Source organism: Lepidochelys kempii, chromosome 2 (genome assembly GCF_965140265.1).
Source record: "Lepidochelys kempii isolate rLepKem1 chromosome 2, rLepKem1.hap2, whole genome shotgun sequence".
Classification (NCBI taxonomy): Eukaryota; Metazoa; Chordata; order Testudines; family Cheloniidae; genus Lepidochelys; species Lepidochelys kempii.
This window is the reverse complement of record NC_133257.1, coordinates 49,083,233-49,108,833: the sequence shown is the minus strand read 5'-3', so window position 1 is coordinate 49,108,833 and position 25,601 is coordinate 49,083,233. Positions and strand designations below refer to the sequence as shown.

At 42.5% G+C, this 25,601-nt stretch overlaps 2 protein-coding genes across 2 annotated transcripts; one reads left to right on the top strand and one right to left on the bottom strand.

Annotated features, from left to right (window-relative positions):
- ATP6V0D2 (ATPase H+ transporting V0 subunit d2) lies at window positions 1-24,722 on the top strand. The gene is made up of 8 exons (XM_073329370.1): window positions 1-198; window positions 8,394-8,565; window positions 10,411-10,589; window positions 11,909-11,988; window positions 18,389-18,466; window positions 21,801-21,977; window positions 23,674-23,751; window positions 24,295-24,722. The coding sequence occupies exons 1-8, from the start codon at window positions 69-71 to the stop codon at window positions 24,454-24,456; spliced, it is 1,056 nt and encodes a 351-aa protein (XP_073185471.1). The 5' UTR covers window positions 1-68; the 3' UTR covers window positions 24,457-24,722.
- Window positions 16,139-18,004, bottom strand: LOC140905875 (uncharacterized). Its single transcript, XM_073329368.1, has 2 exons — window positions 17,256-18,004; window positions 16,139-16,679 (listed from the first exon to the last, which is right to left on the bottom strand). The coding sequence occupies exons 1-2, from the start codon at window positions 17,836-17,838 to the stop codon at window positions 16,159-16,161; spliced, it is 1,104 nt and encodes a 367-aa protein (XP_073185469.1). The 5' UTR covers window positions 17,839-18,004; the 3' UTR covers window positions 16,139-16,158.
- Window positions 24,723-25,601: the final 879 nt, after the last annotated feature.

Here is a 25,601-nt window from a genome sequence, read left to right as displayed (position 1 = left end):
CACAAGACTTAGTACTCAAGGCTGTCACTTCCACAGAACAGCACAGAGATTAAGCCCTTTTCATCACCATGCTGGGGTACTCAGAGTTTTACTTCAATGTGGACCATGGCTACCTGGAGGGGCTGGTCCGAGGTTTTAAAGCTGGGATCTTGACGAATGCAGACTACATCAACCTAGTGCAGTGTGAAACACTGGAAGGTGAGTCTGTTCGTTTACCTTATCGAGAGACAAATACTGTTGGCTAGATCACTGATGAAAGTTAAAAAAGAGAAAGGTGAGAAAAAGAAAGATGATAAGGGATAATGTAATTGAAAACAAGTAGTAATCCTGTTTTTCCCTTTTGGAAACATGCTAGAGAATATAGAATCATAGAATATCAGGGTTGGAAGGGACCTCAGGAGGTCATCTAGTCCAACCCCCTGCTCAAAGCAGGACCAATCCCCAGCAAAATCATCCCAGCCAGGGCTTTGTCAAGCCTGACCTTAAAAACTTCTAAGGAAGGAGATTCCACCACCTCCCTAGGTAACGCATTCCAGTGTTTCACCACCCTCCTAGTGAAAAAGTTTTTCCAAATATCCAACCTAAACCTCCCCCACTGCAACTTGAGACCATTACTCCTCATCCTATTTAATAGGAGTGAAGTCAATATGGTTCTATAGAAGTTACTCAATGAATCTATAGGCTGAGATTTTCAAAGGGATTGATACCCTACTTACAGTTTTTTCACCATACTACACAGAATTATATATCTGTATAGGATGGTTCACAAAAACCTGGAAAAAGCTTATCATTTGGTACTAAATCCATAGGATTTTCCCATAGGATTTAGGACTGTGTTACTGCATGGTTTTTAGATCATTAAGAGAGTTTCCATTTAAAGTGAGGGAAAAACTGGGTTTTAGGGAGATAAAGTTGTATTACTATTAAACGAAGAAAGGCTTTTGTGAAGGTGACTTTGTTGCAGAGGAGACGGGAACATGCAGTTGTTTCCAAAGCAGCTTTTCTGCGGGTCAGACTGGCCACAGACTAGATCATGCAGATTTGTGAGAATAGATAAGGAGATGATCCTTCTCCAGGCATTTCTGAAAAAACAACTTACAAGCAGAAACCTTCTTTTGCAAGTAAATGAACACAGACTTTCTTCTGTATCTGAGAGTAATAACAGCAATTATTTAACCAAAATCTTTTACACTTAGGAATTGTATTAGGTAAAATTATCAGCATAATGACTAGAAATGCAAGTTCATTGTGTCTGGAAAATTAGCAGCTTTGCTTCTGCAGTGATGGTAGCAGAATCGGTAGGAAGCTGAAACTTGCCCACAACACTCATCCCTCCCTCCTTACAAGGCTGGACTAGTGGATCTTACAATAGCTTGGAAGTGTGACCAGTTCCTGTAACCTTTCTGTACTAGTGAATATGGCCTAAGGAACTTATCAATTCTACAGATATATTCCAGCTACAGCAGGTAATTTCCATGAAACAAATATCTCCTGCTCAATGAATGTACAAGCTCTACTTCAAAATGCTGAGAGAAATAACTGACAGAGTGACTGAGTTATTAAACACAGTGATCTTTCTTCCTTTATGTCTTCTGTGCTCTCCAGGAGACAAACAGGTGATGTTCCCTGAGTCTCCTCAGAGTATAAATTAGCTCCATAGCTGTTTTCTCAAAGAGTGAAGAAATTCCTCACTTTGAGAAAAATCTTATTTTTCATACATTTAAAAAAATACCCCATCTTTTCAAAAAGTGATCATTCAAGAAAATACTTAATGGGGTTCTGGAAAAACAGAAACAACACTAAAGAAATTCTGGTTCATTTAAAAATTAAGATATTGTTAAAGAGAAAACAATTATTAAAAATGTATCTGCCTTTCAAAAGTACTGTATGTGTTCATGATGTTTTACAGACAGATAAGTGTAAGAAGCCAAGATCCTTCTCTAAATGAGCTTTGCAGTATAAATTAATTCTAATGAGGATTTTTTTTTTAAATCTTGCTTCCTAATCTTAACTTTACTTTAGAATCCACACACATTAGAGCCGTAGTCTGTAGCAATCCCCCTTCTGTCATGGGCTTTTGTATAATTGTATTCTCCCCATTTAACTCTTCAGTGTTTTCTTCCTTAGTAGCATTTGGCAGTTTAAAAAAATAATACTAGATTCCCTCATATACCCCAAATTTAACAGTGACAACCAAAACCAGAGTGTCAGAATTACACCCATTACTATTTACATTAGGTGTGGGCAATAATTTTCGCCACTCCACAAATTTTGGTAAATTGTCACAGGCCGCACATTTCTACTATATTAATGGAGGAGGTGTGGGGTCTGGGAGGAAGTTTGGTGCAGGAGAGGGCTCTGGGCTGGGGCAGGGGGTTGTGGTGTAGGGTCTGGGAGGTTGCAGGAGGGGGTTCTGACCTGGGGAAGGGGGTTGGGGTGCAGGAGGTGGTGCGAGGTGGAGGCTCTGGCCGGGAGGCACGTACCACAGGTGGCTCCTGGCCGGCAGTGCAGCAGGGCTCAGACAGACTGCTTACTTGCCTACTGTGTCCCCTCCTGGAAGCAGCTGCAGCTATCTGCTGCTGGCAGTCTCTGCGTGCCCCTTGTGGGGAGGGGGTAGCAGGTCTCTGTGCGCTGCCTGTGCCTGCGCCTGCAAGCACCACCCCCACAGTTCCCATTCGCTGGTTTCCAGCCAATGGGAGCTGTGAGGATGGTGCTGGGGGCGGGGGCAGTGCGCAGAGCTGTCTCCCCCTTCCCCCCAGCCAGGGGCACGCAGAGACATGCCAGTAGTAGCCAGTCACTTCCGGGAGTTGTGTGGGGCCACGGCAGGCACGCAGCCTGCCTGAGTGCCCCGCTGCACTGCGGAACTTTTAGTGGCCCAGAGATTGCGAGGGGGCAGCCAAAGAACCTGGCGGGCTGGACAGAAATGTTAGATGGGCTGGATCCGGCCCGTGAGCTGTATTTTGCCCACCCCTGATTTACATGCACTATATCCTAATAATAATAACTACAAGACTGTAGGTTAGAACTTTGCACTTCCTTGAAAATCTTAGGATGAGTCAAGAGTGGCAGTGAATACTCAGCCCAGAGGGAGAAGGGGCTAATATGGGGGGTCATGGGCTGCTCCAAGTGCAGGAGAGGCCTCCTGTCTAAGTTACTGCAATTTTTGAGGGGCTGCCACACAGCCAGGAATCTCTGCATCAGTGTACTGCTTCCCTGCCCACAACACAGTCCATACATCAGGACCTGTGATGGGGTTATTGAAAGGAAGCCTTATGGTTGTCTCCACAGTACGTGTGCTGAGGGAAATCCTCTTTCAGCCTCAGCTGGGGCTTTTAGGGTCCCCTTATGCCATTCTGGCCCTTTTACACAAAGTTAGGAGCTGGCACATTGGTGAGGGTCTCACCCTCAATATTTTACCCTCATAACACCAATGTGCAAAGAGGATAGTACTAATTTCTTATTTCTTAGGTAGGTAGCTAAGTCACAGAAGAATTAGAGGCCCAATTCTGCTACCATTAACATCAGTGAGAGTAGGCCCTCTAAGTAGGCCCTTACCTGTCCCAATATAGGCTGTGACCCTAGCAGTGGAAAGTCCAGCCAGAGCTAGATGATGTCCATAAGGCATGATGCAGGGACAAAGCACTGGGGGATATGGTAGAGAGATGAAGGGTGTTTCAGTGGTTAGATTGCTATCCTAGGACTCAGGAGACCTGGTTCAATTTCTTGCTCCACCACAGACTTCCTGTGTGACCTTGAGCATATCACTCAGTATGTACCTCAGTTCCCCATCTGTAAAATAGGGATAATAGCACTTTCCGATCTCACAAGGGAGTTGGGACAACAAACACATTCAAGAGTGTGAGGTGCTCAGATGCTACAGTAGTGGGGGCAATATAAAATACAGAAGATAAACAGATGGGCTGATTCAGTGCTTTTTGGGAGCAGTTCCCAGGGAATCCTCTTCGATGGAGTCCCAGCTGCAGCTGAAGGTAGACCTCCATAGGAAGGAAATGCTACTGCCTTTGCTGTCCCTAGCTATCTTAGAGTTTTATACTGCTCACCATCACCATAGCATATGAGTGCCTTCAGCATAAAAATCAATAGCAATAGCAAAGTCCCTTGTGGACTTTGTGGAGTCTGACACTTCTTTCTTTACGGGGTTAAACTCTGCTTGAGGCACAGGTTTTTGGGGGGAGGTGGGAGGTTGCAAGAGGTATGAAAATAAAAACAGGTGTTTGAACTGTGAGCATCACTTATGGTGGAAACTTATTGGCAGCTAAAGGCATGGCATCTCCCTCTCTCTCTCTCCCCCAACGGTCTCATGTAGATACTGAAAGGAATAAATGATGTGGGTTCCCATGAGATCCTGCAGGTAAGGGGTTTTAGAAGAAGGAGCAGTTACTCATCATCACTCTGAGTTCTGCTGGAGTGGAATGATTGGCGTCTCTGTAGTGATGGGCCATTTACTCCTGTTATATCATGTAGGTGTATTAGTAATACTTTGGGTCCACTGTGTCAAAGCTGAAGGGATGTCCAGCAGTATGGGCACTGAGATCTTACCTTGTGTCCATGGCCATGAGGAGACAGTTTTTTAATGTTGTGAGAGCAGTCTCCTTGCTCTCCCCAGTCTAAACATTGATTGTGAGGCAACAAAGATGTTGGCTGATGTCACATGTTGTTGGAGCTTGGTGGTTACTACTTGCTCAATTATTTTGACCAGGAACTGGAAGTTGGAGACTGGACAATAGTGGAGAGCTCCTCAGGGTCAAGCGTTGGCTTCTTGAGGACTGGATGAACGATGTAATTTTTTCAAGTAATTTGGTTAATGTGCTTCTCTGAAGGAGTCACTATTTCCATTAGTAGTGGGCATAGCTACTGTTCTCTGGCTTTTACCAGCAAGAGGAGCAGGGATCTATTTAATAGGTTTGTTACTTTAATAATTTTTCAGAGTTTCTTCATCTTTGGCATGTGTGATGAGGCCAAACTCAGTCAGCAGTGATGGGGCAGATAATACAAGCTGGTCACAGGTGGAATTTTCTTTCCCAGTTAGCTCAATACATATTCTACAACTACAACCATTACTTGACAGGGACCACATCCTGAAAAAAGTTTTTCTGCCCTTCAAACAACTCCCTTGCCTCTCCAAGCTAATCATCAGAAGCAAGCTCCCCGTAGACCAGAACACACTACCTCAAAAGCAGCACCAAACCCTGCCAGAACAACAGATGCAAAACCTGCAAACATATCTTCACTGCAACACCCTCCCACCACAACACACCTTTGACAATCCATGAGTCCTAACCATCCTTGTCACAACCTGTGATGTACCTTATCCAATGCACTAAATGCTCCAATAGCAATGATGTGAGAGAAACCAGACAATCACTACACTCTTTAATGAACTCTTACAGGAAAATGATAGAAGGCAAAGACTATGTCTACACTAGTACTTTTGTCAGTAAAACTTGTTGGTCGGGGTGTGGTTAAAAAAACCCAGACAGACGTAAGTTTCACTGACAGCAATGCCCGTGTGGACAGTGCTATGTCAGCAGGAGACACTCTCCCACCAGCATAACTACCGCCACTCATTGGGGTAGTTTAATTATGCTGACAGGAGAGCTCTCTGCTGTTGACATAGAGCGGCTACATGGGAGACCTTACAGTGGTGCAGCTGCAGCAGTACAGCTGTGCTGCTATTAGGTCTCTAGTGTAGTCATAGCCAAAAACACACTATCGCCTGTAGGCGAACACTTGTAGCAAAAGTGATCACTCTATATCTGACCTATCAGTCCTGCTCCTCAAAGGAAACCTTCACAACACTTTCAAAAGACAAGCCTGAGAGCTTACATTCATAACTTTGCTAGACACTGAAAATCATGGACTAATTAGAAACACTGGATTTATGGTTTATTGCAGCAATCTGTAACCCACTAACAACTCCCCCAGCAGCTTCTCCCCTCCCCTTTCCTCCCTATGACTGATGGGGTGTTAAGAGGCCACTTCACCTTGAAATATGTGATAATTACTTACGCTAAACATTCTGTTCAAACCTTGTATTTAGCACTGACACTTCTTAGTTTCCCAGACCTGAAGAGCTCTGTGTAAGCTCAAAAGCTTGTCTCTCTCACCAACATAAGTTGGTCCAATAAAAAATATTACTTCACTCACCTTGTCTCTTTAATATCCTGGGACTAACATGGCTACAACACTGCATACAATACATATTTTGATGATCTTATCAGGGGAGCATGTTAACAGCTCTTTGCAGAGCTTGATACTTGAGACTGGTGTCTGGATTATGCAGTATGGATTGACTAGCCACCTCACTCCAGAGAGGAAGGCCCCTTAAGAGTGTCTGGTTTCAGAGTAGCAGCCGTGTTAGTCTGTATTCGCAAAAAGAAAAGGAGTACTAGTGGCACCTTAGAGACTAACCAATTTATTTGAGCGTAAGCTTTCGTGAGCTACAGCTCATGTCATCAGATGCATTCAGTGGAATACAATGTAGAGTAGCTGTATCCCAAGATGCTAGGAGTGCATTTGTGAGGAGTAAATCAAGGCAAATGAGTCAGTGGCACAGTTGGAAATAGATCACAGGAAGCTTGACTCCTATTCCTCTCTGATGACGCAGTAATGTACTCTAACCTCTACATATTAGTTTGATATATTTAAAAAAAAAAAAAAGCTAAATTATCACTTTTCATCTTCATAGAAAATGTACGTATGTGATACAAAATATGGGTGAGTATAAAAAGATTTTTAATATATTTAGACTTGTTTTTAAGCATAATTATATTTATGTTGGATTGTTTTATCGTGCTTATATTTTTCCTTGATCTAGCGAGATTAAGCTGAGTATTTTTTCAGTTAGAAAAGAAACCTGTACTGCACCACTCTGGATACTTCCAGTTATCTGACTCCATTGTCTATGTGCTTGAAAGGACATAACCTTTACAAATGTTTTGTCAACAGAATCTTGTGTTTAATATTGTAAAGACTTGTTTAACATGATTTCCTTCATAAGGAATTAGTTAATACTGGCAGCATTCAGTCTGGTGCAGGAAGACCTAGAGAAACACTAGCAGATGCACAGGTACTAACTGGAGTGAGTTAGTTTGACAAAAGGAGTGTGTTGAATGCAATCACTATAATGGGCCCAGTCGGGTGGTTACTCTGTGTATGTTATTGAGCGCAACAGAACATTTGTACAGTATTCAGAAAGTCTTTGTTATCAAGGCACTATAGCAAGTCTACTACTTTTTGCTAACTGCCACTTTGGAATTCATTTGTAAATGTAATAATTGTGAATCACAAAAAAGATATTATCCCAAACCCTATCACTTACAATAGTGCCACTAGAGCATATGAAGCTATTATTTTAGAATATGTCAGTGGCTTTTTTTTTTAAAAGGGAATGAATGCTGAACAGGTCTGAATACTAAAAATAAATCCAAATCCCTTGTTCTACCATCAGTATTGGAAAATGGTCATAAAGCCAGGGGACAATAGTTAAGGGAACTCATATTGGGAATCCTTTGGTGGCATAGGGTTTCTGTAGTGACTTCCGCAGACCCTCCCAGTGCAGGAAGCATGGACAGGATTTTCCTATGTCTATGACCCAGCTTCTAGAATAGCCCTTTGGAGTTGCTAACAGCAGAAGTTAGAAAAGTCCAAATGTCAGGGCCCAAATGTCAGAAGAGCATCAGAGTGACTTTTCTTGAGCTGTGCTGTACAGAACTTGGCTGGAGCCTGTTTCTGGGCTAAGCAGTACCATTACAAGTATACATCTGAGTGCTGATATATCTTCATATATATAAGACCATAGTCCTCCTGGAGATATAAATAATCAATCTGAACAATGGAAGAATTCTCTAATAAAGTTATAGGGCCAGATTCACTCCTGATTTATCCCAGCTTCTACCCACATAAATCAGGAGCTCTGGGGACAGATAGTCAACTGGAGGCAGGTTACGGTGGTGCAACCGCACGCTTAGGATGTGGGTAGTGAATAAAGCTGACTGGAGAAGAGGTGAGATAGAGCAGGTGGGAGAATGTGCTGTTTCACCCCATCACCACTGCAGTGTCACTGGTGGGACTCTATGGAGATTACGGCAGCCCTGCCCTAAGACAACCTCTGAGGAGCTACGTACAATTTGCATCTCCTATAATATGTAAAAAAGCCTGGTTAGGAAAGGAAGGTGCAAATCTGTGCTAGCCCTGCACTTGCTCTAAATGAAGATAATGACAAAATTCCCTTTGACTTCACTGGAAGATGATCAAGTCTTAATATGGAAATATAGGGTAAAAACACCGAAATATGTAAAGTTATTCCAGTTGGATCTATTTCTAGTGTTGTGACAGTTTATCCTCATGGTCTCTTCTGAATCTATTTGTAGACTTGAAGTTACATCTACAGACCACAGACTATGGCAACTTCTTGGCCAATGAAACTGGCCCTCTCACCATTTCCACCATTGATGACAAACTGAAAGACAAATTACTCACAGAATTTCAATACTTTAGAAACCATGCCTTTGAGCCACTTGCCATGTTTCTGAACTTTATCACGTAAGTTAAGTTACCTCTTTATTTCAATTGCCACATTATTCAAAGTAAGTCAGGGTAAATTTCTTGTTCTCGCAATTTACACACAGCTGGCCAATAAGTGAAATTTATTTAATACTGTACCATTTTTAAAAAGTGTAACTCAGTGTTTAGAAATCTAAATAAAAGTCTGTTCTTATTTGTTACATCATGAACTAACAGTTTCAAAGTTGTATTACTTGTTTGGCGTGGAGGAGGTGAGATGGGGAGGAGAAATTTACATTTTTCAAAAGATAATTGTTTTTAAATTAGGGTTTGGATTTTTGGGGCAAGATGAAGAAACTAATGATATAGAAGATAGGAGTTCTAATGCAGAGTACATACTCTATATTTCCATCCAGATAGCAAACTCTGCATCTTGTTTCAAGGTGGCAATCTAAATATGAATTTCTGTGGTCTTTAGTGAGATGTTTAGATCCTAGTAGCTTTATTTTTGAAAGATCTAAGTGCTATTTGATCTGGTCTTGACTTTAACAACATATTACTGAGAGAACATAGACCTGATTTATGTTGGTTTGGATGCTTTAGCAAAATCACCTCTTCTCTGTAGTAAACACTTCAGTACACATTCTTATCTTATCTTTTAATACATGGTGACTGTGACAAACTTGCAAGACTTTACTTCCCAGCTTAGTTTGGGGTAGTAATATTTTTTCCTGACACAAAAGTAAAGTATCATTAATTTTTTCCTCAGTATCATCATAAAGATTGCTGAGTTAATTTTGTGCATGGACTAATAAACATGGTGATTCTGAAAGACCGCACTAGGACAGTTATGCACTAGAACCATGCAAAATTCACAATTCTTATTTTACAGAATTTCATTCAAAAATTATTGCTGTTTTCATTTCACAGTTTTGCATGCACACATTCCCCTCCCCCATCAGCATACACTGTGGTGTTTTGCAGTAGGGATAGTACTTTCGTAGTACATCACATACCTTTCACTTCACTAAGCTACATGTCCAAAATCCTTTAATCTCCTTTCAAAATTTGCATAGGAAATTCAGAATCAGCGAAACAAAACTGAAGAGTAATATCCATTCTTTAAATGTCACAGGTAAAACACTATGGAAATCTATTCTGTCCACATGTGTTACAGCCCCAAAGTTCCTCAGGGTCATAGCAACATGATGTCCATGAATGATAGGTTTTGCATTTCAATTTCAGAGTTACTGAAAAGGTCCAGATCATTCACTCTCATAGTAAACCCACAGAAGACTGCTAAGAGGGAAGAAATCTCTGTGAGGATCCCTATAGCCATGGGGCTGGTCTCAAGGATGCTGAGGGATCTGCAGGAGGCCAGGATCTTCCCCTGAGCTCTGTAGTTATAGTGTCCACCAGTCATGATAGCTCACTTAAAAGAATAACTCCATCAGCAGAAGTGGTTCTAGAGGAACTTTGAATACAGGCACGTTAGATACTTGCAGTTATCCTTATGTTCCCCATGGGAAACAGCAGTATCCCCAAATAGCAACAGCTTCTAGTTCATCAGATGTACTTTTGATGCAATATATTAGTAGATCTTAAATCAGAATCACATCCTGAGGCTGCAATGCTGCATAAGAAGACTTACCATACATTCATGCTTACTCCTTTCTTTAGAACAAGTCCAAAAGCACTTATATGTCAAAGCAACACCAGCATTCAAAATTAAGGTTATCTAGCAGCCATTTTTCTGTCTGTGAGATGTTGATATTTGAATAGATGAAAACAGAGCAAGTCCTTTGGTGGTTTATGGTCTGTAGGGGTTTTTTTTATATTTAAGAAATAAATAATGTTGTTTTGTAACCTTTTTTTCAAACTCAGGTACAGCTATATGATTGACAACGTGATTCTGTTGATAACTGGTACACTGCATCAGCGACCCATAGCTGAACTTGTTCCCAAGTGCCACCCTTTGGGCAGTTTTGAGCAAATGGAAGCAGTCAGCATTGCCCCAAACCCTGCAGAGCTATTCAATGCAATTTTGGTTGACACACCATTAGGTATGAAAATGTAATGATCTGTCTGCAGATGCTCCTCTTCACATATTCCTGATAATTTCATTTCAGAACACACCAGCAGTTGTTTCACCAGATATTATATGATTTGATAATTTAACCTATGAGTAATTGGCAAGTGAATTGCAGGACAAGATGCATTTTTTAAAGTGGTATTTTGTGCATTTCACAAAACAATTTTAAAATAAGTCAGTTGATTAACAATTTTTATTTAACCCGAATAGAAGTCACATATAGAAAATATGCTACTCTAGATCAAATTTTTATAGCTTACTTTCAGAAATATCAAGGGACTCTGATAATGTTTGAATTCTTATTTCAGAAGTGTACTGTAAACATATGCCAACAGCTGTTTCCATAAATGAATCATTTAGGACAACTCCTGCCCATGTCTCTTTAGGCGCCAAGGTCCCTGGTAATGGCACCAGTTATTATTATTAAATATTTATTTTATGGCAGTGCCCAAAAGCCCCAGCTGCGTGTGGGCACCCATTGTGCTTGGCACAGTGCAAACACAGAAAGAGCCGATCCCTGCATTGAATGGTTTACAATCAAAAGATAAAACAGACCAAGGAATGAGGTTGTGGATATAATATACAAGCAAAAGAATATGGTGAACAATTGGCATAGCTTTGTTAGTTACACTTACAGTAATTTTAAGTTATTCAACTGCGCAAAGTGGGATAGGATTTTGTGTGCACCCTATGTGCTATGTTGAGCCCCACTCTGTAGGCATTCCCTGCGTAAAGGAGCTAGAGCAGGGATAGACTGGGGAAAGATTGGGGCTGGAGGATCCTTTGTTATATGGAGCCTCTGGTCCTTCCCCATATACAAAAACACACATGGAAGAGGTATGGCTAGGGAAGGGAGGCTACACCACCAATTGGGCTGGAGTACCCTCTGCAGAGCAGCTCCATGACCTGGGAAGGAAGATTCTTCTCTTCATTCCACTCTGGAAATCTCCCCAAAGCCCAGCCCAACTACTTGTGCTAAGTGCTAGGGAGTAGGTTAGGGCCTTAAAATAATTACTCTGTTAGGCATCCCCATCTGATGCTCTCTGGAGATTTGGGCACTGACAGCTAGATTGATTTCCCTTGTAGCAAAATCCCAGCATATAGAGAAAAATTAAGAGGATTTCACATATTTACCTTTCTGTTTCTCCTCCCACTTCCCCCTCAAATTACCTTTTATTGAAACCACAACTCCTTGATCGCTACCACAGAGTTTGTAGATTGCTACTGGTCAGGGATACTCACATATCTCCATATGAATTTATTCTGTAATTTAACAATTTCTGCTTTCAGCTCCTTTCTTTCAAGACTGCTTGTCTGAAAATGACTTGGATGAAATGAACATTGAAATAATGCGAAACAAACTGTACAAGGTAAATGCTTCTTAGAATACTATACTGTAAACTTCCTATAAAAGTGAAAAAAAATCACAAGAAAATGATAGAACATCTGGAATTTGAGAACTATCATCATGTTCTATTTTTTAAAATGAAAATGCTGTGGGTGTAAACTAGTGTCTTAATCCATTTGCTTACGATTAACTAAAAGTCATTTTAAGTTGTCAACCAAACATCACAGCATTGTTGGATCTTAAGACATCCATAATAGGTTTTCTAGACTCCCACAATTTTTGGCATGACTAACCTTTCTCTTATTTACAAAAGGTAAATAACTTGAAGATTTCTAATTACTTCGATTCTACCACTTTAAATTCCATTTAGTAGAGTTCATTATTGACATTGTCTATGATCAGTAGAGTTGATTGAATTTTTTCAAATTTTGAAGTTTTAGTGTACATTTTTGAATGTTGACAAAAGGGAAAAATTGATGAAGTGTGTTAATTTTTTCAACCAGCTCTACATTTAAACTAAGTGTTTTGCTTAATTTTAATCCTGCTTTTTCTAGTCTGTAGCATTGCTACAGCAGCTTGTGAGAACAATTTCTTCTTTGTAGTATCTCATTCTGCACTTATTGGATGTTTACTGTAGCATGCAGTGATACTGTAGCATAGTGATTTACATCTTCTCAGTGCTTTACGAATATTAATTAGTACATAGGACCATATCATATCATAGGCTATTTCCAGACTATACATATTTCATTCCCATAAATTTTCGTCCTAATCCATTCTCTTCAAACCTTTTAGTATCCTATTTGTTCAGCTATTTTCTTTCTTCCTTTCACAGCTGATGCCCCAAATTGTATGCAATATTCCTGTAATAGTGCAAAAGGGAAAAACTATTCATTTGGTCTTACAAGTATTATTTATACCTCCCAAGTCTGCATTTGCTTTTTAAATATTCAGTGCATTATTACCATTCATATTTACATTTTCATCAACAATTACACCCAGGGTTTTTATTCTCCCACATTACTACTGTCCAGCCACTCATTTCTTATAACATATAGCTTTAATTTTTATATCCTATGTGCAATGCTTGTTAAATTATCCTTGTTAAATCTCTTTATATCCCTCTCTTCTCACTCCTCCAAATTATTGGGGGATCATTCAATATCTTCTAAATTATTAAGAATTTCCGCTTTCCCTGCCTTCAGATTAATGTCAGCTCTGAATTTTATCAATGAATTGTTTAGCCCTTCCTCCAGATGGTATTGTCCTGGGTCCATCATGGAACCCCACAGACAGATTCTCAATAGGTTGCCTCCATTTATGGTTAGCTGTTTATTATGTGGAGCTAGAGACTGCTTCCTTTAATAAGATTCTGTGATGTTGTAGCAAATGTCTTTCCACAACTTAAAAGTAACAATGCCCTCAGAGGGGATCATAGGAAAAACAGCATGTAACTCAGAAAAATATTTACTAACACAAAGTTTACTTCTCGGGCACACAGGGGTTTCACTAAACAGATCATGTGCTGAGAAAGTTCCAAGGCAATTGGAGTGAGACTCCTCACCAGGTCACAGTGGCAGTGGATGTGCTGTACAGCCCCAAGCTGCAGTAGCTTTGTTGGCTGATGTGACCTAACTCAGGGTTTTGAGAGGCATGGGGCAGAGATTAGCTCATGTATCCGCCTAGTTACAGACTCACAGCTGTAGCACCTGTCCCCAAACCCCTCCTCTGCATTGGACTGCTGAGTTTCCCTCAGCCATTTGCTTCCTGTGCAGTGGCAGTTCATTGGATCTGGAGTCCAGAGGCCTTCAGCACCCTCTTTGGAGAGCAGGGAGAGTGCAGTATTTGTCCATTACATCCTTTAGACGTTACTAAGGGTATGTCTACACTACGAAATTAGGTCGAATTTATAGAAGTCGGTTTTTTTGAAATCGGTTTTATATATTCGAGTGTGTGTGTCCCCACAGAAAATGCTCTAAGTGCATTAAGTGCATTAACTCGGCGGAGCGCTTCCACAGTACCGAGGCAAGCGTCGACTTCTGGAGCGTTGCACTGTGGGTAGCTATCCCACAGTTCCCGCAGTCTCTGCTGCCCATTGGAATTCTGGGTTGATATCCCAATGCCTGATGGGGCTAAAACATTGTCGCGGGTGGTTCTGGGTACATATCGTCAGGACCCCATTCCCACCCTCCCTCCCCCCGTGAAAGCAAGGGCAGACAATCATTTCGCGCCTTTTTTGTCTGCTGCCAGCCAAAGATGTAAAGGCTCGATGGAGTGGGTCAGAACAAGACATAGACCAGATTTGTTTTGGACTCATTTTCCTCCTCCCCTGTCTAGATCACACTGCAGTCAGTCACAGAGAAGGCGCAGCGAGGTTAATCTAGCCATGTATCAATCAGAGGCCAGGCTAACCTCCTTGTTCCAATAACAACGATAACTTTGGTGCACCATTTCTTATTGGAACCCTCCGTGCAGTCCTGCCTGAAATACTCCTTGATGTACAGGCACACCCTTTGTTGATTTTAGCTCCCTGAAGCCAACCCTGTAAGCCGTGTCGTCAGTCGCCCCTCCCTCCGTCAGAGCAACGGCAGACAATCGTTCCGCGCCTTCTTTCTGTGCGGACGCCATACCAAGGCAAGCATGGAGGCCGCTGAGCTCATTTTGGCAATTAGGAGCACATCAACCACCACACGCATTATCCAGCAGTATATGCAGCACCAGAACATGGCAAAGCGATACCGGGCGAGGAGGCGACGTCAGCGCGGTCCCGTGAGTGATCAGGACATGGACACAGATTTCTCTGAAAGCATGGGCCCTGCCAATGCATGCATCATGGTGCTAATGGGGCAGGTTCATGCTGTGGAACGCCGATTCTGGGCTCGGGAAACAAGCACAGACTGGTGGGACCGCATAGTGTTGCAGGTCTGGGACGATTCCCAGTGGCTGCGAAACTTTTGCATGCGTAAGGGCACTTTCATGGAACTTTGTGACTTGCTTTCCCCTGCCCTGAAGCGCATGAATACCAGGATGAGAGCAGCCCTCACAGTTGAGAAGCGAGTGGCGATAGCCCTGTGGAAGCTTGCAATGCCAGACAGCTACCGGTCAGTTGGGAATCAATTTGGAGTGGGCAAATCTACTGTGGGGGCTGCTGTGATGCAAGTAGCTCACGCAATCAAAGATCTGCTGATATCAAGTGTAGTGACCCTGGGAAATGTGCAGGTCATAGTGGATGGCTTTGCTGCAATGGGATTCCCTAACTGTGGTGGGGCTATAGACGGAACCCATATCCCTATCTTGGCACCAGAGCACCAAGCCGGCGAGTACATAAACCGCAAGGGGTACTTTTCGATAGTGCTGCAAGCTCTGGTGGATCACAAGGGACGTTTCACCAACATCAACGTGGGATGGCCGGGAAAGGTGCATGACGCTCGCATCTTCAGGAACTCTGGTCTGTTTCAAAAGCTGCAGGAAGGGACTTTCTTCCCAGACCAGAAAATAACTGTTGGGGATGTTGAAATGCCTATATGTATCCTTGGGGACCCAGCCTACCCCTTAATGCCATGGCTCATGAAGCCGTACACAGGCAGCCTGGACAGTAGTCAGGAGCTGTTCAACTACAGGCTGAGCAAGTGCAGAATGGTGGTAGAATGTGCATTTGGACGTTTAAAGGCGCGCTGGCGCAGTTTACTGACTCGCTTAGACCTCAGCGAAACCAATATTCCCACTGTTATTACTGCTTGCTGTGTGCTCCACAATATCTGTGAGAGTAAGGGGGAGACGTTTATGGCGGCGTGGGAGATTGAGGCAAATCGCCTGGCTGCTGGTTACGCGCAGCCAGACACCAGGGCGGTTAGAAGAGCTCAGGAGGGCGCGGTACGCATCAGAGAAGCTTTGAAAACCAGTTTCATGACTGGCCAGGCTACAGTGTGAAAGTTCTGTTTGTTTCTCCTTGCTGAAACCCCCCGCCCCTTGGTTCACTCTACTTCCCTGTAAGCTAACCACCCTCCCCTCCTCCCTTTAATCACCGCTTGCAGAGGCAATAAAGTCATTGCTGCTTCACAGTCATGCATTCGTTATTCATTCATCACACAAATAGGGGGATGACTACCAAGGTATCCCAGGAGGGGTGGTGGAGGAGGGAAGGAAAATGCCACACAGCACTTTAAGCACAGCACTTTAAAAGTTTACAACTTTAAAATTTATTGAATGACAGCCTTCTTTTTTTTGGGCAATCCTCTGTTGTGGAGTCGCTGGTTGGCCGGAGGCCCCCCCACCGCGTTCTTGGGCGTCTGGGTGTGGAGGCTATGGAACTTGGGGAGGAGGGCGGTTGGTTACAGAGGGGCAGCAGTGGCAGTCTGTGCTCCAGCTGCCTTTGCTGCAGCTCAACCATACACTGGAGCATTCTGGTTTGGTCCTGCAGCAGCCTCAGCATTGAATCCTGCCTTCTCTCATCACGCTGCCGCCACATTTGAGCTTCAGCCCTGTCTTCTGCCCGCCACTTACTCTCTTCAGCCCTCCACCTCTCCTCCCGGTCATTTTGTGCTTTCCTGCACTCTGACATTATTTGCCTCCACGCATTCGTCTGTGCTCTGTCAGTGTGGGAGGACAGCATTAGCTCGGAGAACATTTCATCTCGAGTGCGTTTTTTTTTCTTTCTAAGCTTCACTAGCCTCTGGGAAGGAGAAGATCCTGTGATCATTGAAACACATGCAGCTGGTGGAGAAAAAAAAAGGGACAGCGGTATTTAAAAAGACACATTTTATAAAACAGTGGCTACACTCTTTCAGGGTAAACCTTGCTGTTAACATTACATACATAGCACATGTGCTTTCGTTACAAGGTCGCATTTTGCCTCCTCCCACCGCGTGACTACCCCCTCAACCCTCCCCCCTCCCCGTGGCTAACAGCGGGGAACATTTCTGTTCAGCCACAGGCAAACAGCACAGCAGGAATGTGTCCCTGAAGAAAAGCACCCTATTTCAACCAGGTGACCATGAATTATATCTCACTCTCCTGAGGATAACACAGAGAGAGAAAGAACGGATTTTGGTTGAATGCCAGCAAACATACACTGCAATGCTTTGTTCTACAGTGATTCCCGAGTATGTGTTACTGGCCTGGAGTGATAAAAGTGTCCTACCATGAAGGACGAAATAAGGCTGCCCTCCCCAGAAACCTTTTGCAAAGGCTTTAGGACTACATCTAGGAGAACCGCAAATGCCAGGGCAAAGTAATCCTTTCACATGCTTGCTTTTAAACCATGTATAGCATTTTAAAAGGTACACTCACCAGAGGTCCCTTCTCCGCCTGCTGGGTCCAGGAGGCAGCCTTGGGTGGGTTCGGGGGGTAGTGGCTCCAGGTCTAGGGTGAGAAACAGTTCCTGGCTGTCGGGAAAACCGGTTTCTCCGCTTGCTTGCTGTGAGCTATCTACAACCTCCTCCTCCTCCTCATCTTCTTCGTCCCCAAAACCTGCTTTCGTATTGCCTCCATCTCCATTGAAGGAGTCAAACAACACGGCTGGGGTAGTGGTGGCTGAACCCCCTAAAATGGCATGCAGCTCATCATAGAAGCGGCATGTTTGGGGCTCTGACCCAGAGCGGCTGTTCGCCTCTCTGGTTTTCTGGTAGGCTTGCCTCAGCTCCTTCAGGTTCACGCGGCACTGCTTCGGGTCCCTGTTATGGCCTCTGTCCTTCATGCCCTGGGAGATTTTCACAAAGGTTTTGGCATTTCGAAAACTGGAACGGAGTTCTGATAGCACGGATTCCTCTCCCCAAACAGCGATCAGATCCCGTACCTCCCGTTCGGTCCATGCTGGAGCTCTTTTGCGATTCTGGGACTCCATCATGGTCACCTGTGCTGATGAGTTCTGCATGGTCACCTGCAGCTTGCCACGCTGGCCAAACAGGAAATGAGATTCAAAAGTTCGCAGTTCTTTTCCTGTCTACCTGGCCAGTGCATCTGAGTTGAGAGTGCTGTCCAGAGCGGTCAGAATGGAGCACTCTGGGATAGCTCCCGGAGGCCAATAACATCGAATTGTGTCCACAGTACCCCAAATTCGAGCTGGGAACGTCGATTTAAGCACTAATCCACTTGTCAGGGGTGGAGTAAGGAAATCGATTTTAAGAGCCCTTTAAGTCGAAATAAAGGGCTTCACTGTGTGGACGGGTGCAGGTTTAAATCGATTTAACGCTGCTAAATTCGACCTAAAGTCCTAGTGTAGACCAGGGCTAACATTTTAAGAGGAAGACATTTTAATTTTTCAGGCTCAATCTAGTAAAGCATTTAAACGCATGCTTACCTTTAAGTATGTAAGTATCCCATCAATTTCAACTGGAATACCCACATGCTTATGTGCTTTGATGGACTGGGGCCTTAATGAAGTTCTATATAAAATGTGTCTTTTTCTCCCTCTTTTCTCCTAGTCTTATCTCGAGGCTTTTTATAAGTTCTGTGAAAAACAAGGAGGCACCACAGCAGAAATAATGTGCCCTGTTCTTGAGGTAAGAAGAGTGCAGACCTTACGCATCTAAGTATTCCATGAGGCTTTTCTAGCTCAATTATTTAAAGTGCTTTTCCTGCTCCTTCCTTCTTTTCCCGATTTGTGAAACTACTTTGCCTGACATTCAACTTTTCTCTGAGTGACAACTGGTTTACTAGGATCTGATGAAAACACTTGTTTCAGGTCCAAATTCAACAATTACTTACAAAAGTAGCCATTCCATTTCAAGAGAGGAGTCAGCCTCAGTTAGTATTTTTCTATAACTGCCACAGTAGAAGAGTTACCAACCTGTGCAGTAGTATCGGAGATCTCTTACATTTGTTAATACACTTGGTATAAGGAAGGAAAAAAGCTGATTTAGATTTTTCTAACACCTTTCCCCCTGACATTAGGTCTTGATATTGAAGGTCTCAAATCACTGATTTTTAAAGGGTATTAACTGGCAGAAATACAGTGTCGTAGAGCTTTGATTTTCAAAAGTGCTTATTGTTGGTCTAATTCTGGTCCCCTTGAAGTTAATTCTCCAAGTCAGAACTGAGTGACTTTTGAAATTTCCATCCTGCAGGAAATCCAGACATTTCAACACATTTGTTTTCACCCCAAATTGGCACACAGTAGAAATTTTGAATTTTTCTGTGGAACAGAAATTCCAGAATAACTGATTCAGAAATGTTGAAATGTTTTGTTTTGACAGTTTTCAAATGAAACAGTTTGACATTCACAAAACTGAAATGTTTCATTTGTTGTAATGAAGCAAAGTGCTTTGTTTAAAATAATTTTCAACTGCATTTCCCATTATACTACATTACAACTCCCATAAGGCATCTCAGAAGCTTGATGCCCCCATTTTCATCTATGGTAGGCCAGGCAGGGAGACTGCCCTACATCTCCCATGATGTGCCATACAGAGCTTGGTTAGAGTGAAATCTGTGTTGCATTGTGGGAGATGGAGTACTTGTGGCACCTTAGAGACTAACCAATTTATTTGAGCATAAGCTTTCGTGAGCTACAGCATTATGCATCTGATGAAGTGAGCTGTAGTTCACGAAAGCTTATGCTCAAATAAATTGGTTAGTCTCTAAGGTGCCACAAGACTTCCTTTTCTTTTTGCGAATACAGACTAACACGGCTGCTACTCTGAAACCTGTCATTATGGGAGATGTAGTCCTCCAGGGAGCTCAGACTATTGGAGAGAATGGAGGCCTATGAGTTGATATGGAAATGCAATTTAATGTTTTATTGAACTGATTCAGAATGAAACAACAGAATAAAAAACAAAATATTCCTATTTGGGTTGGTCTGATCCGAAATAAAATATTTCATTTCCACTTTCTGCACAAACTGAGATTTTCTTGTGGAAAGTTTCCATTTTGCAGAAATAGCATTTTCCATGAGAAAATAATTCAGATACAAAATTCTCGACCGGCTCTAGTTGAAGTCAATGGGAGTTTTACCAGTGACTTCAGTGGGAACAAGAGTATGCCCATGCTAAGCATTTTTGCATATAGATCAGCCGGCTATCAGTGTAGAGTTCTTTATAGAAGCATTAGCCCCCATAACATTAAACTAATCTAAGGATATGTGTTGAAACGTCTGTCTTTTTATAAAGACATCTAATAAAGAAGTTTAATTATACGGATGAAGAAGAAGTTGCCATTTATACCGTACTTTCATACATATGCTCAGGTCTCACCCTGCAAACCTTACTCAAACGTGCAGCCATTCTGCAGTCAATGGAACTATAACCATAAGAAAGGGTTGCATGATCATTCCCCAAACTAAAGAAGTTACCATATTTAAATATAATTTAAATGTACATTGTCCTCAAAATACTATAGATATAATGGCTAAACGTCACCCTATATAGACATTATAGGTCAAATCCTCCTGCTTTCTCTACTTATGAAAGTAGACCTACTGGAGTTGATGTGCCTACTCACATTAGTAAGGCAAGTAGGATTTGGCTCTATTACTTATTAACCAGAAATCTTTTCATGCACACTTATTTTCTAATCATTTCCCCATTGTTTATTCTCTTTCCCTATGCTGAAGTCATGCCAGTGCAATCAGGTCACTGTTAGAACTTGTTCTAGTCCATGCTCAGAATCTAAGAATGTAAATCTGTTCTTAAATTTGCAAAACAATGTTGCAACTGCTAAAATGTAAACAAATTATATTGCTCAATAGAAAACTGTAATTCTCTGCTCACCAAAGCATTCTGAAAGTTCACACACTCGGAAGCACTTCACACTGCTTAAATTCTGCTCATGCTGGCTGTATTTTGATCTGGATAATTCTCAAGCAAGCCCAGTAATTAGCTGAGCCATAACTTTTTTTAAAAAGGTACTGTGCTTTAAAAAAAGAAGAAAGGAAAAAAAGCTATTTTGGTCCCAAGTCATTAAAAGAATTGGTAAACTTAAAGATCATTTAAACTTTCACTTATCTTTAAAATATGAATTAAATCCCTCAGGGTGATAAGTGAAATTTTCTCTTGTGCAGAGGAACAAAACAAGGCCTATATGTTGGCATGAATTTTACAGTTTTCCCTGCAGCAGTAGATAGAACTGACATCTAAAGCTGTCAGAAGAAACATAGCCCTCTGCTTTAGGTGTTAGTAATCATTTAGTGCAGAGAAAACACAGAAACCTGGAGGCTAGAACCTGGCAGGCAAAATGTTTCAGTTCACCTCTCCTACGTCCTTATCTGTTGTTTTAAGTCCTCTGCACATGTAGCAATTATTTTTAAACTTTTCCATTTCACCTTTAATCTCAATAGCAGCTCTCCAGAGACCTGAAGTTACTGAAATAAATGCGGTCTACTTTTGATCTCTCTCTCTCTCTCTTTTTTTTTTTTTTTTTTTGTTTAAATGTGTTGAGCAATGTTACTTAAATCTACAAGGGGGAAAGGGAAAAGATTTCCTAGTAGTCTGCAGAATTAAATGTTTTGAGAAGCAAGTAGGGAAATGAGGGGGTGGGCAGTGGATGGGATGAGACGTCAGTGCAAGAGTCATAGAATGAAAGCTTAACTTTCTTAATTTCTCGTTAGAGAGACAAGGGGGAGCGAGGTAATATCTTTTATTGGATGAATTTCTGTTGGGGAGAGAGACAAGCTTTTGAGATGACATAGAGCAGTCATCCAATACGTAGTATCAAAAATCATAGGGCCTACTTCTTGCAAACACTTTCTACCAAGTGTAGCACTTACTGATTTGAGTAGTCCTGTTAGACTTTAATGGGACTACTCATGGCATTAAACACTAGCACTCATTATTATGCTGTTTTTTAGAATCAAGACATCTAATTAAGTCTGTTACCTGTTTTGTTTTATGAATTAAGTTTGAAGCAGACCGACGTGCCTTTATCATCACCATTAATTCATTTGGCACGGAGCTGAGTAAAGACGACAGAGAGAAACTATATCCAACTTGTGGAAAACTTTATCCAGAAGGCTTACATCTCCTGGCCAACGCAGAGGACTATGAGCAAGTGAAGTGTGTGGCAGATTACTATGCAGTATGTAAGATGTTTCAAATGTCTTTCAATATTCCAGGATGTTGGCTTCCAAGAAAAGCCCTGCACTACAAGATGAAAACATTTTTTAAAAAGTCAAGTATCCAACCCAAGTATCAAATTCAAAGGATCCAAAATGACGGTATATTGAATCAAAGGCTTTCAGTACAGGAAATTGAGAACATTGAAGTTATTGCATTAGTGTAGTACAAATGCCCATCACAGAGACATGAAAGTAGGGCCAAATCATACCTTCCTACAAGCAAAACTGTTCCCATACCACAAAGGTCCCAAGAAACTCAGGTTCATTTTTTGGCAGTGAAGACAAGTCTGACATTTCTTGGCAGATTATGGTTCCCCCTTGTCCCAAGGTAGTTCTGGTCCCCATGTATCCACCCCCATCCTGTAGGGACCCTGGGACCCAGGCCTCCCTCAGCCGGAGAGTTTCCCCTCTCTTTTACCTGCACAGTGCATGAGCCAGTACCGCCAGCAGTCAAGTTCTCAGTAGATTCTTCTGCACTCTGTACAGAAACAAGCTCCCCATGTGCCGGGCTGCCACATCATTTAGCCCAGTCGCCCCTCTGTTTGAACAGAGCAGTGGTGGGGACAAATTTCACTGGTGTTGTGACCACTCAGCTGGAGTGATGCTCCAGACTGCTCCGGCAGCAGCTGTACTGATTTAGCACAGGATCACTGCTTAAAAGTGATTGGGATATCCCTCTCCAGTTCCACAGCCCATGGTACTTTGAGTAAGTGCAAAAACCTTGGTGTGTGGGGCTGCCTCCGCATCTAGAGCCCTCACCTAACTGGCACCGCTGCTTCTCAGTTGTTACCTCAGGGAAGAGGGGTTTAGGCAGCCATGAAAATGCAGGCTGTATTCTTCCAAACCTACAGATCATAGGGATTTACAGAAAAGGGGTCCAAGCCCCCATAGGACCTCCCTGTCCACTGGCAGCATGGCTCCTACACAAGTTGCACTGCCACTGGAGAGGCATGTCACACATGCACACACAAACGTTCTCTGTGAGGAGGGTGAAGCAACAGAGACTAAGCGAATGCTACTTGCAGCAGTCTTGATCGGTGTCTACACTGTGCTATGTCAGCAGAAGACGCTCTCCTGTCGATGTAATGCATCTTCACCAGATGCGCTACATTGGTGCCCTCCTTTCACAAAAAAAAAAAAAAACATCAGATCTTTCTATCAGATCTTTGTAGTGAATTTTGTGGTTCAGCCTCCCTTCTACAACACAAGTTGCATCACAAATTAATACATACAGATTGCACCCATATTTTGCATCTGCTAAACGAACTGTGAATGCAAGCATGATTTTTGTGCTTCTAGCTACTTGACCTGCATTCACAAGATGGAGGCTGCCTTTCTGAAAATGTGTTTCTAAGTCACTGAAGAAGTCCTGAAGTAAATGGGGTAGTTGTACTCATGCAATAGCAAACCCCTTACAGTTCTCTTATTTAAATTGTGAAGTTCAGAGGGAAAAGGGGAGGACAAGCAAGGGCAAATGCCACTATTTTTCTCCTTCAGTGCATATTTGCATGGTCCATGCATTCTAGACAATCAAGTACAGTCTGCATGGGTTCCTATTTACAGAAAGATTACTTAATGTAGAGAAGGTTTGTTTGATTTTGATAAATAGGATGAATTAACATATTATTTCTCATTGGTGATGGTTTGTGCTTCTAGGAATACAAGGCTATGTTTGAAGGGGTAGGAAATGGTACGGGAGAAAAGACACTGGAAGATGCATTTTTTGAACATGAGGTAAGACGTTCCACCTCTAAATGTATTACTATCAAAACAATTTTACTCATCTGTGACAGGGAGTGGTGGTCGTCATTCAGTAGATAGTGCTATTTCTTCTGAGTCTATACTGACCCAATAACCCAACATTGTGTTAGGACACACTGCACTATTATAATTGGTATATTTGGAGGAGACAAAACAGAAGGCTTCACTTTCTAAGTAAAACAAATGCCAGGGCACCCTTTGAAAGTGTGTGATTGCAGGTTTAAAGCCTCATGGTATGGCCAAATTCCATCTCAAGCAATTATAAACCAGTTACTGAAATTTCCTCTGCAATATCCATAGGAGACAGCATTTATTTCCTGCCCTAAATTCTTGGATGATGTTTCTGTGATCTGTTAAAGAGTTGCCGCAATTAAACCAGACATTGCTGCATTTTGATCATGCTTTTAGTGGGCAGATCCCTCGTTATAGTTAGTTAAATTTGTAAAGTGCTTAAGAATCCTATTCTTCTTTAATGCATCATTTTAAAGATAGTTCTGATTTAATGTTTTTCCTTAGGTAAAAATGAATGTGCTTGCCTTCAATAACCAGTTCCATTTTGGAGTGTTCTACGCTTATGTCAAGCTGAAGGAACAAGAAAGCAGAAATATTGTCTGGATTGCTGAGTGCATTTCCCAGAGACATAGAACAAAAATTAACAACTACATTCCTATTTTCTAATTCAGTTAATTTATAGTTCTAGAGTGCACAAACAGAAACAATTTGTGAATACTGAAGAAGAACATTTTTAAAAAGTTTTTCACAGATTTTACAAAATGTATTAATGGTCACCTTTATACATAGCACAATGGAAACAAAACAAAAACTAAGATCATAGATACAAGTATTTTCCCCTTTATCAGATAATAATTGACTGAATCTTATTTTTAGCTGTTTTTCCCCCCTCAAATGCTCATTTTAATTTAGTTGGTCAATAAAAATTGCCTACAGGTTCCTGTTTGTTTCTTCTTTGCCTCCCATGCCAATATAAGTGTCACGTCTGTTTTGCACTAGTGGTTTTTGGAAGTCTCATCAGAAGATTTAATTTGAGAAACTAACTAGCAGTTTTCTCAAAGGACATGGTTTGATACATGCCAGTAGAACCACCATTTCAGTCCTAGAAGATCATAGTTAAGTGAAAGTTAAGGATCTCTTAACGCTGCTGTTACAAGGGACAAGAAGGACTAACTGGGGGAATAGCGAGACAGACAAAACCTGTGACGGTCCCCTTGCAGCTCTTCCACCACTTTCTTCCTTCTAGCTAGGGTTGCCAACTTTCTAATGGCACAAAACTGAACAACTTCACCCTGTCTCTTCTCTGAGGCCCCACCCCCACTCACTCCAGCCCCCCTCTCTCCATCACTTGCTCTCCCCCACCCTCACTCACTTTCATTGGGCTGCGGCAGGGGGCTGAAATGCAGGAGGGGGTGAGGGCTCCAGAGTGGGACCAAACATGAGGGGTTCAGGGTGTGCGAGCGGGCTTTGGGCTGGGGTAGCAGTGCGGGCTCCAGATGGGGGTGTGGGCTCTGGGGTGGGGCTGGGAATGAGCAGTTTGGGGTGCAGGAGGGGCCTCAGGGCTGTGGCAGGGGTTTGGGTGTGGGAGGGGGTGCAGGCTCTGGGAGGGGGCTTAGGGCTGGGGTAGAGGATTGGGGTGCAGGAGGGAGTGTGGGCTCTGGGAGGGAGTTTGGGTGAGGGTGGGGGTTCCGACCTGGGGCAGAAGGTTGGGGTGCAGGGTCTGGGAGGCAGTTTGGGTGCGCAAGGGGGTTCCGACCTAGGGCAGAGGATTCAGGATGTGGACTCTGGCTGCGCGGTGCTTGCCTCAGGCA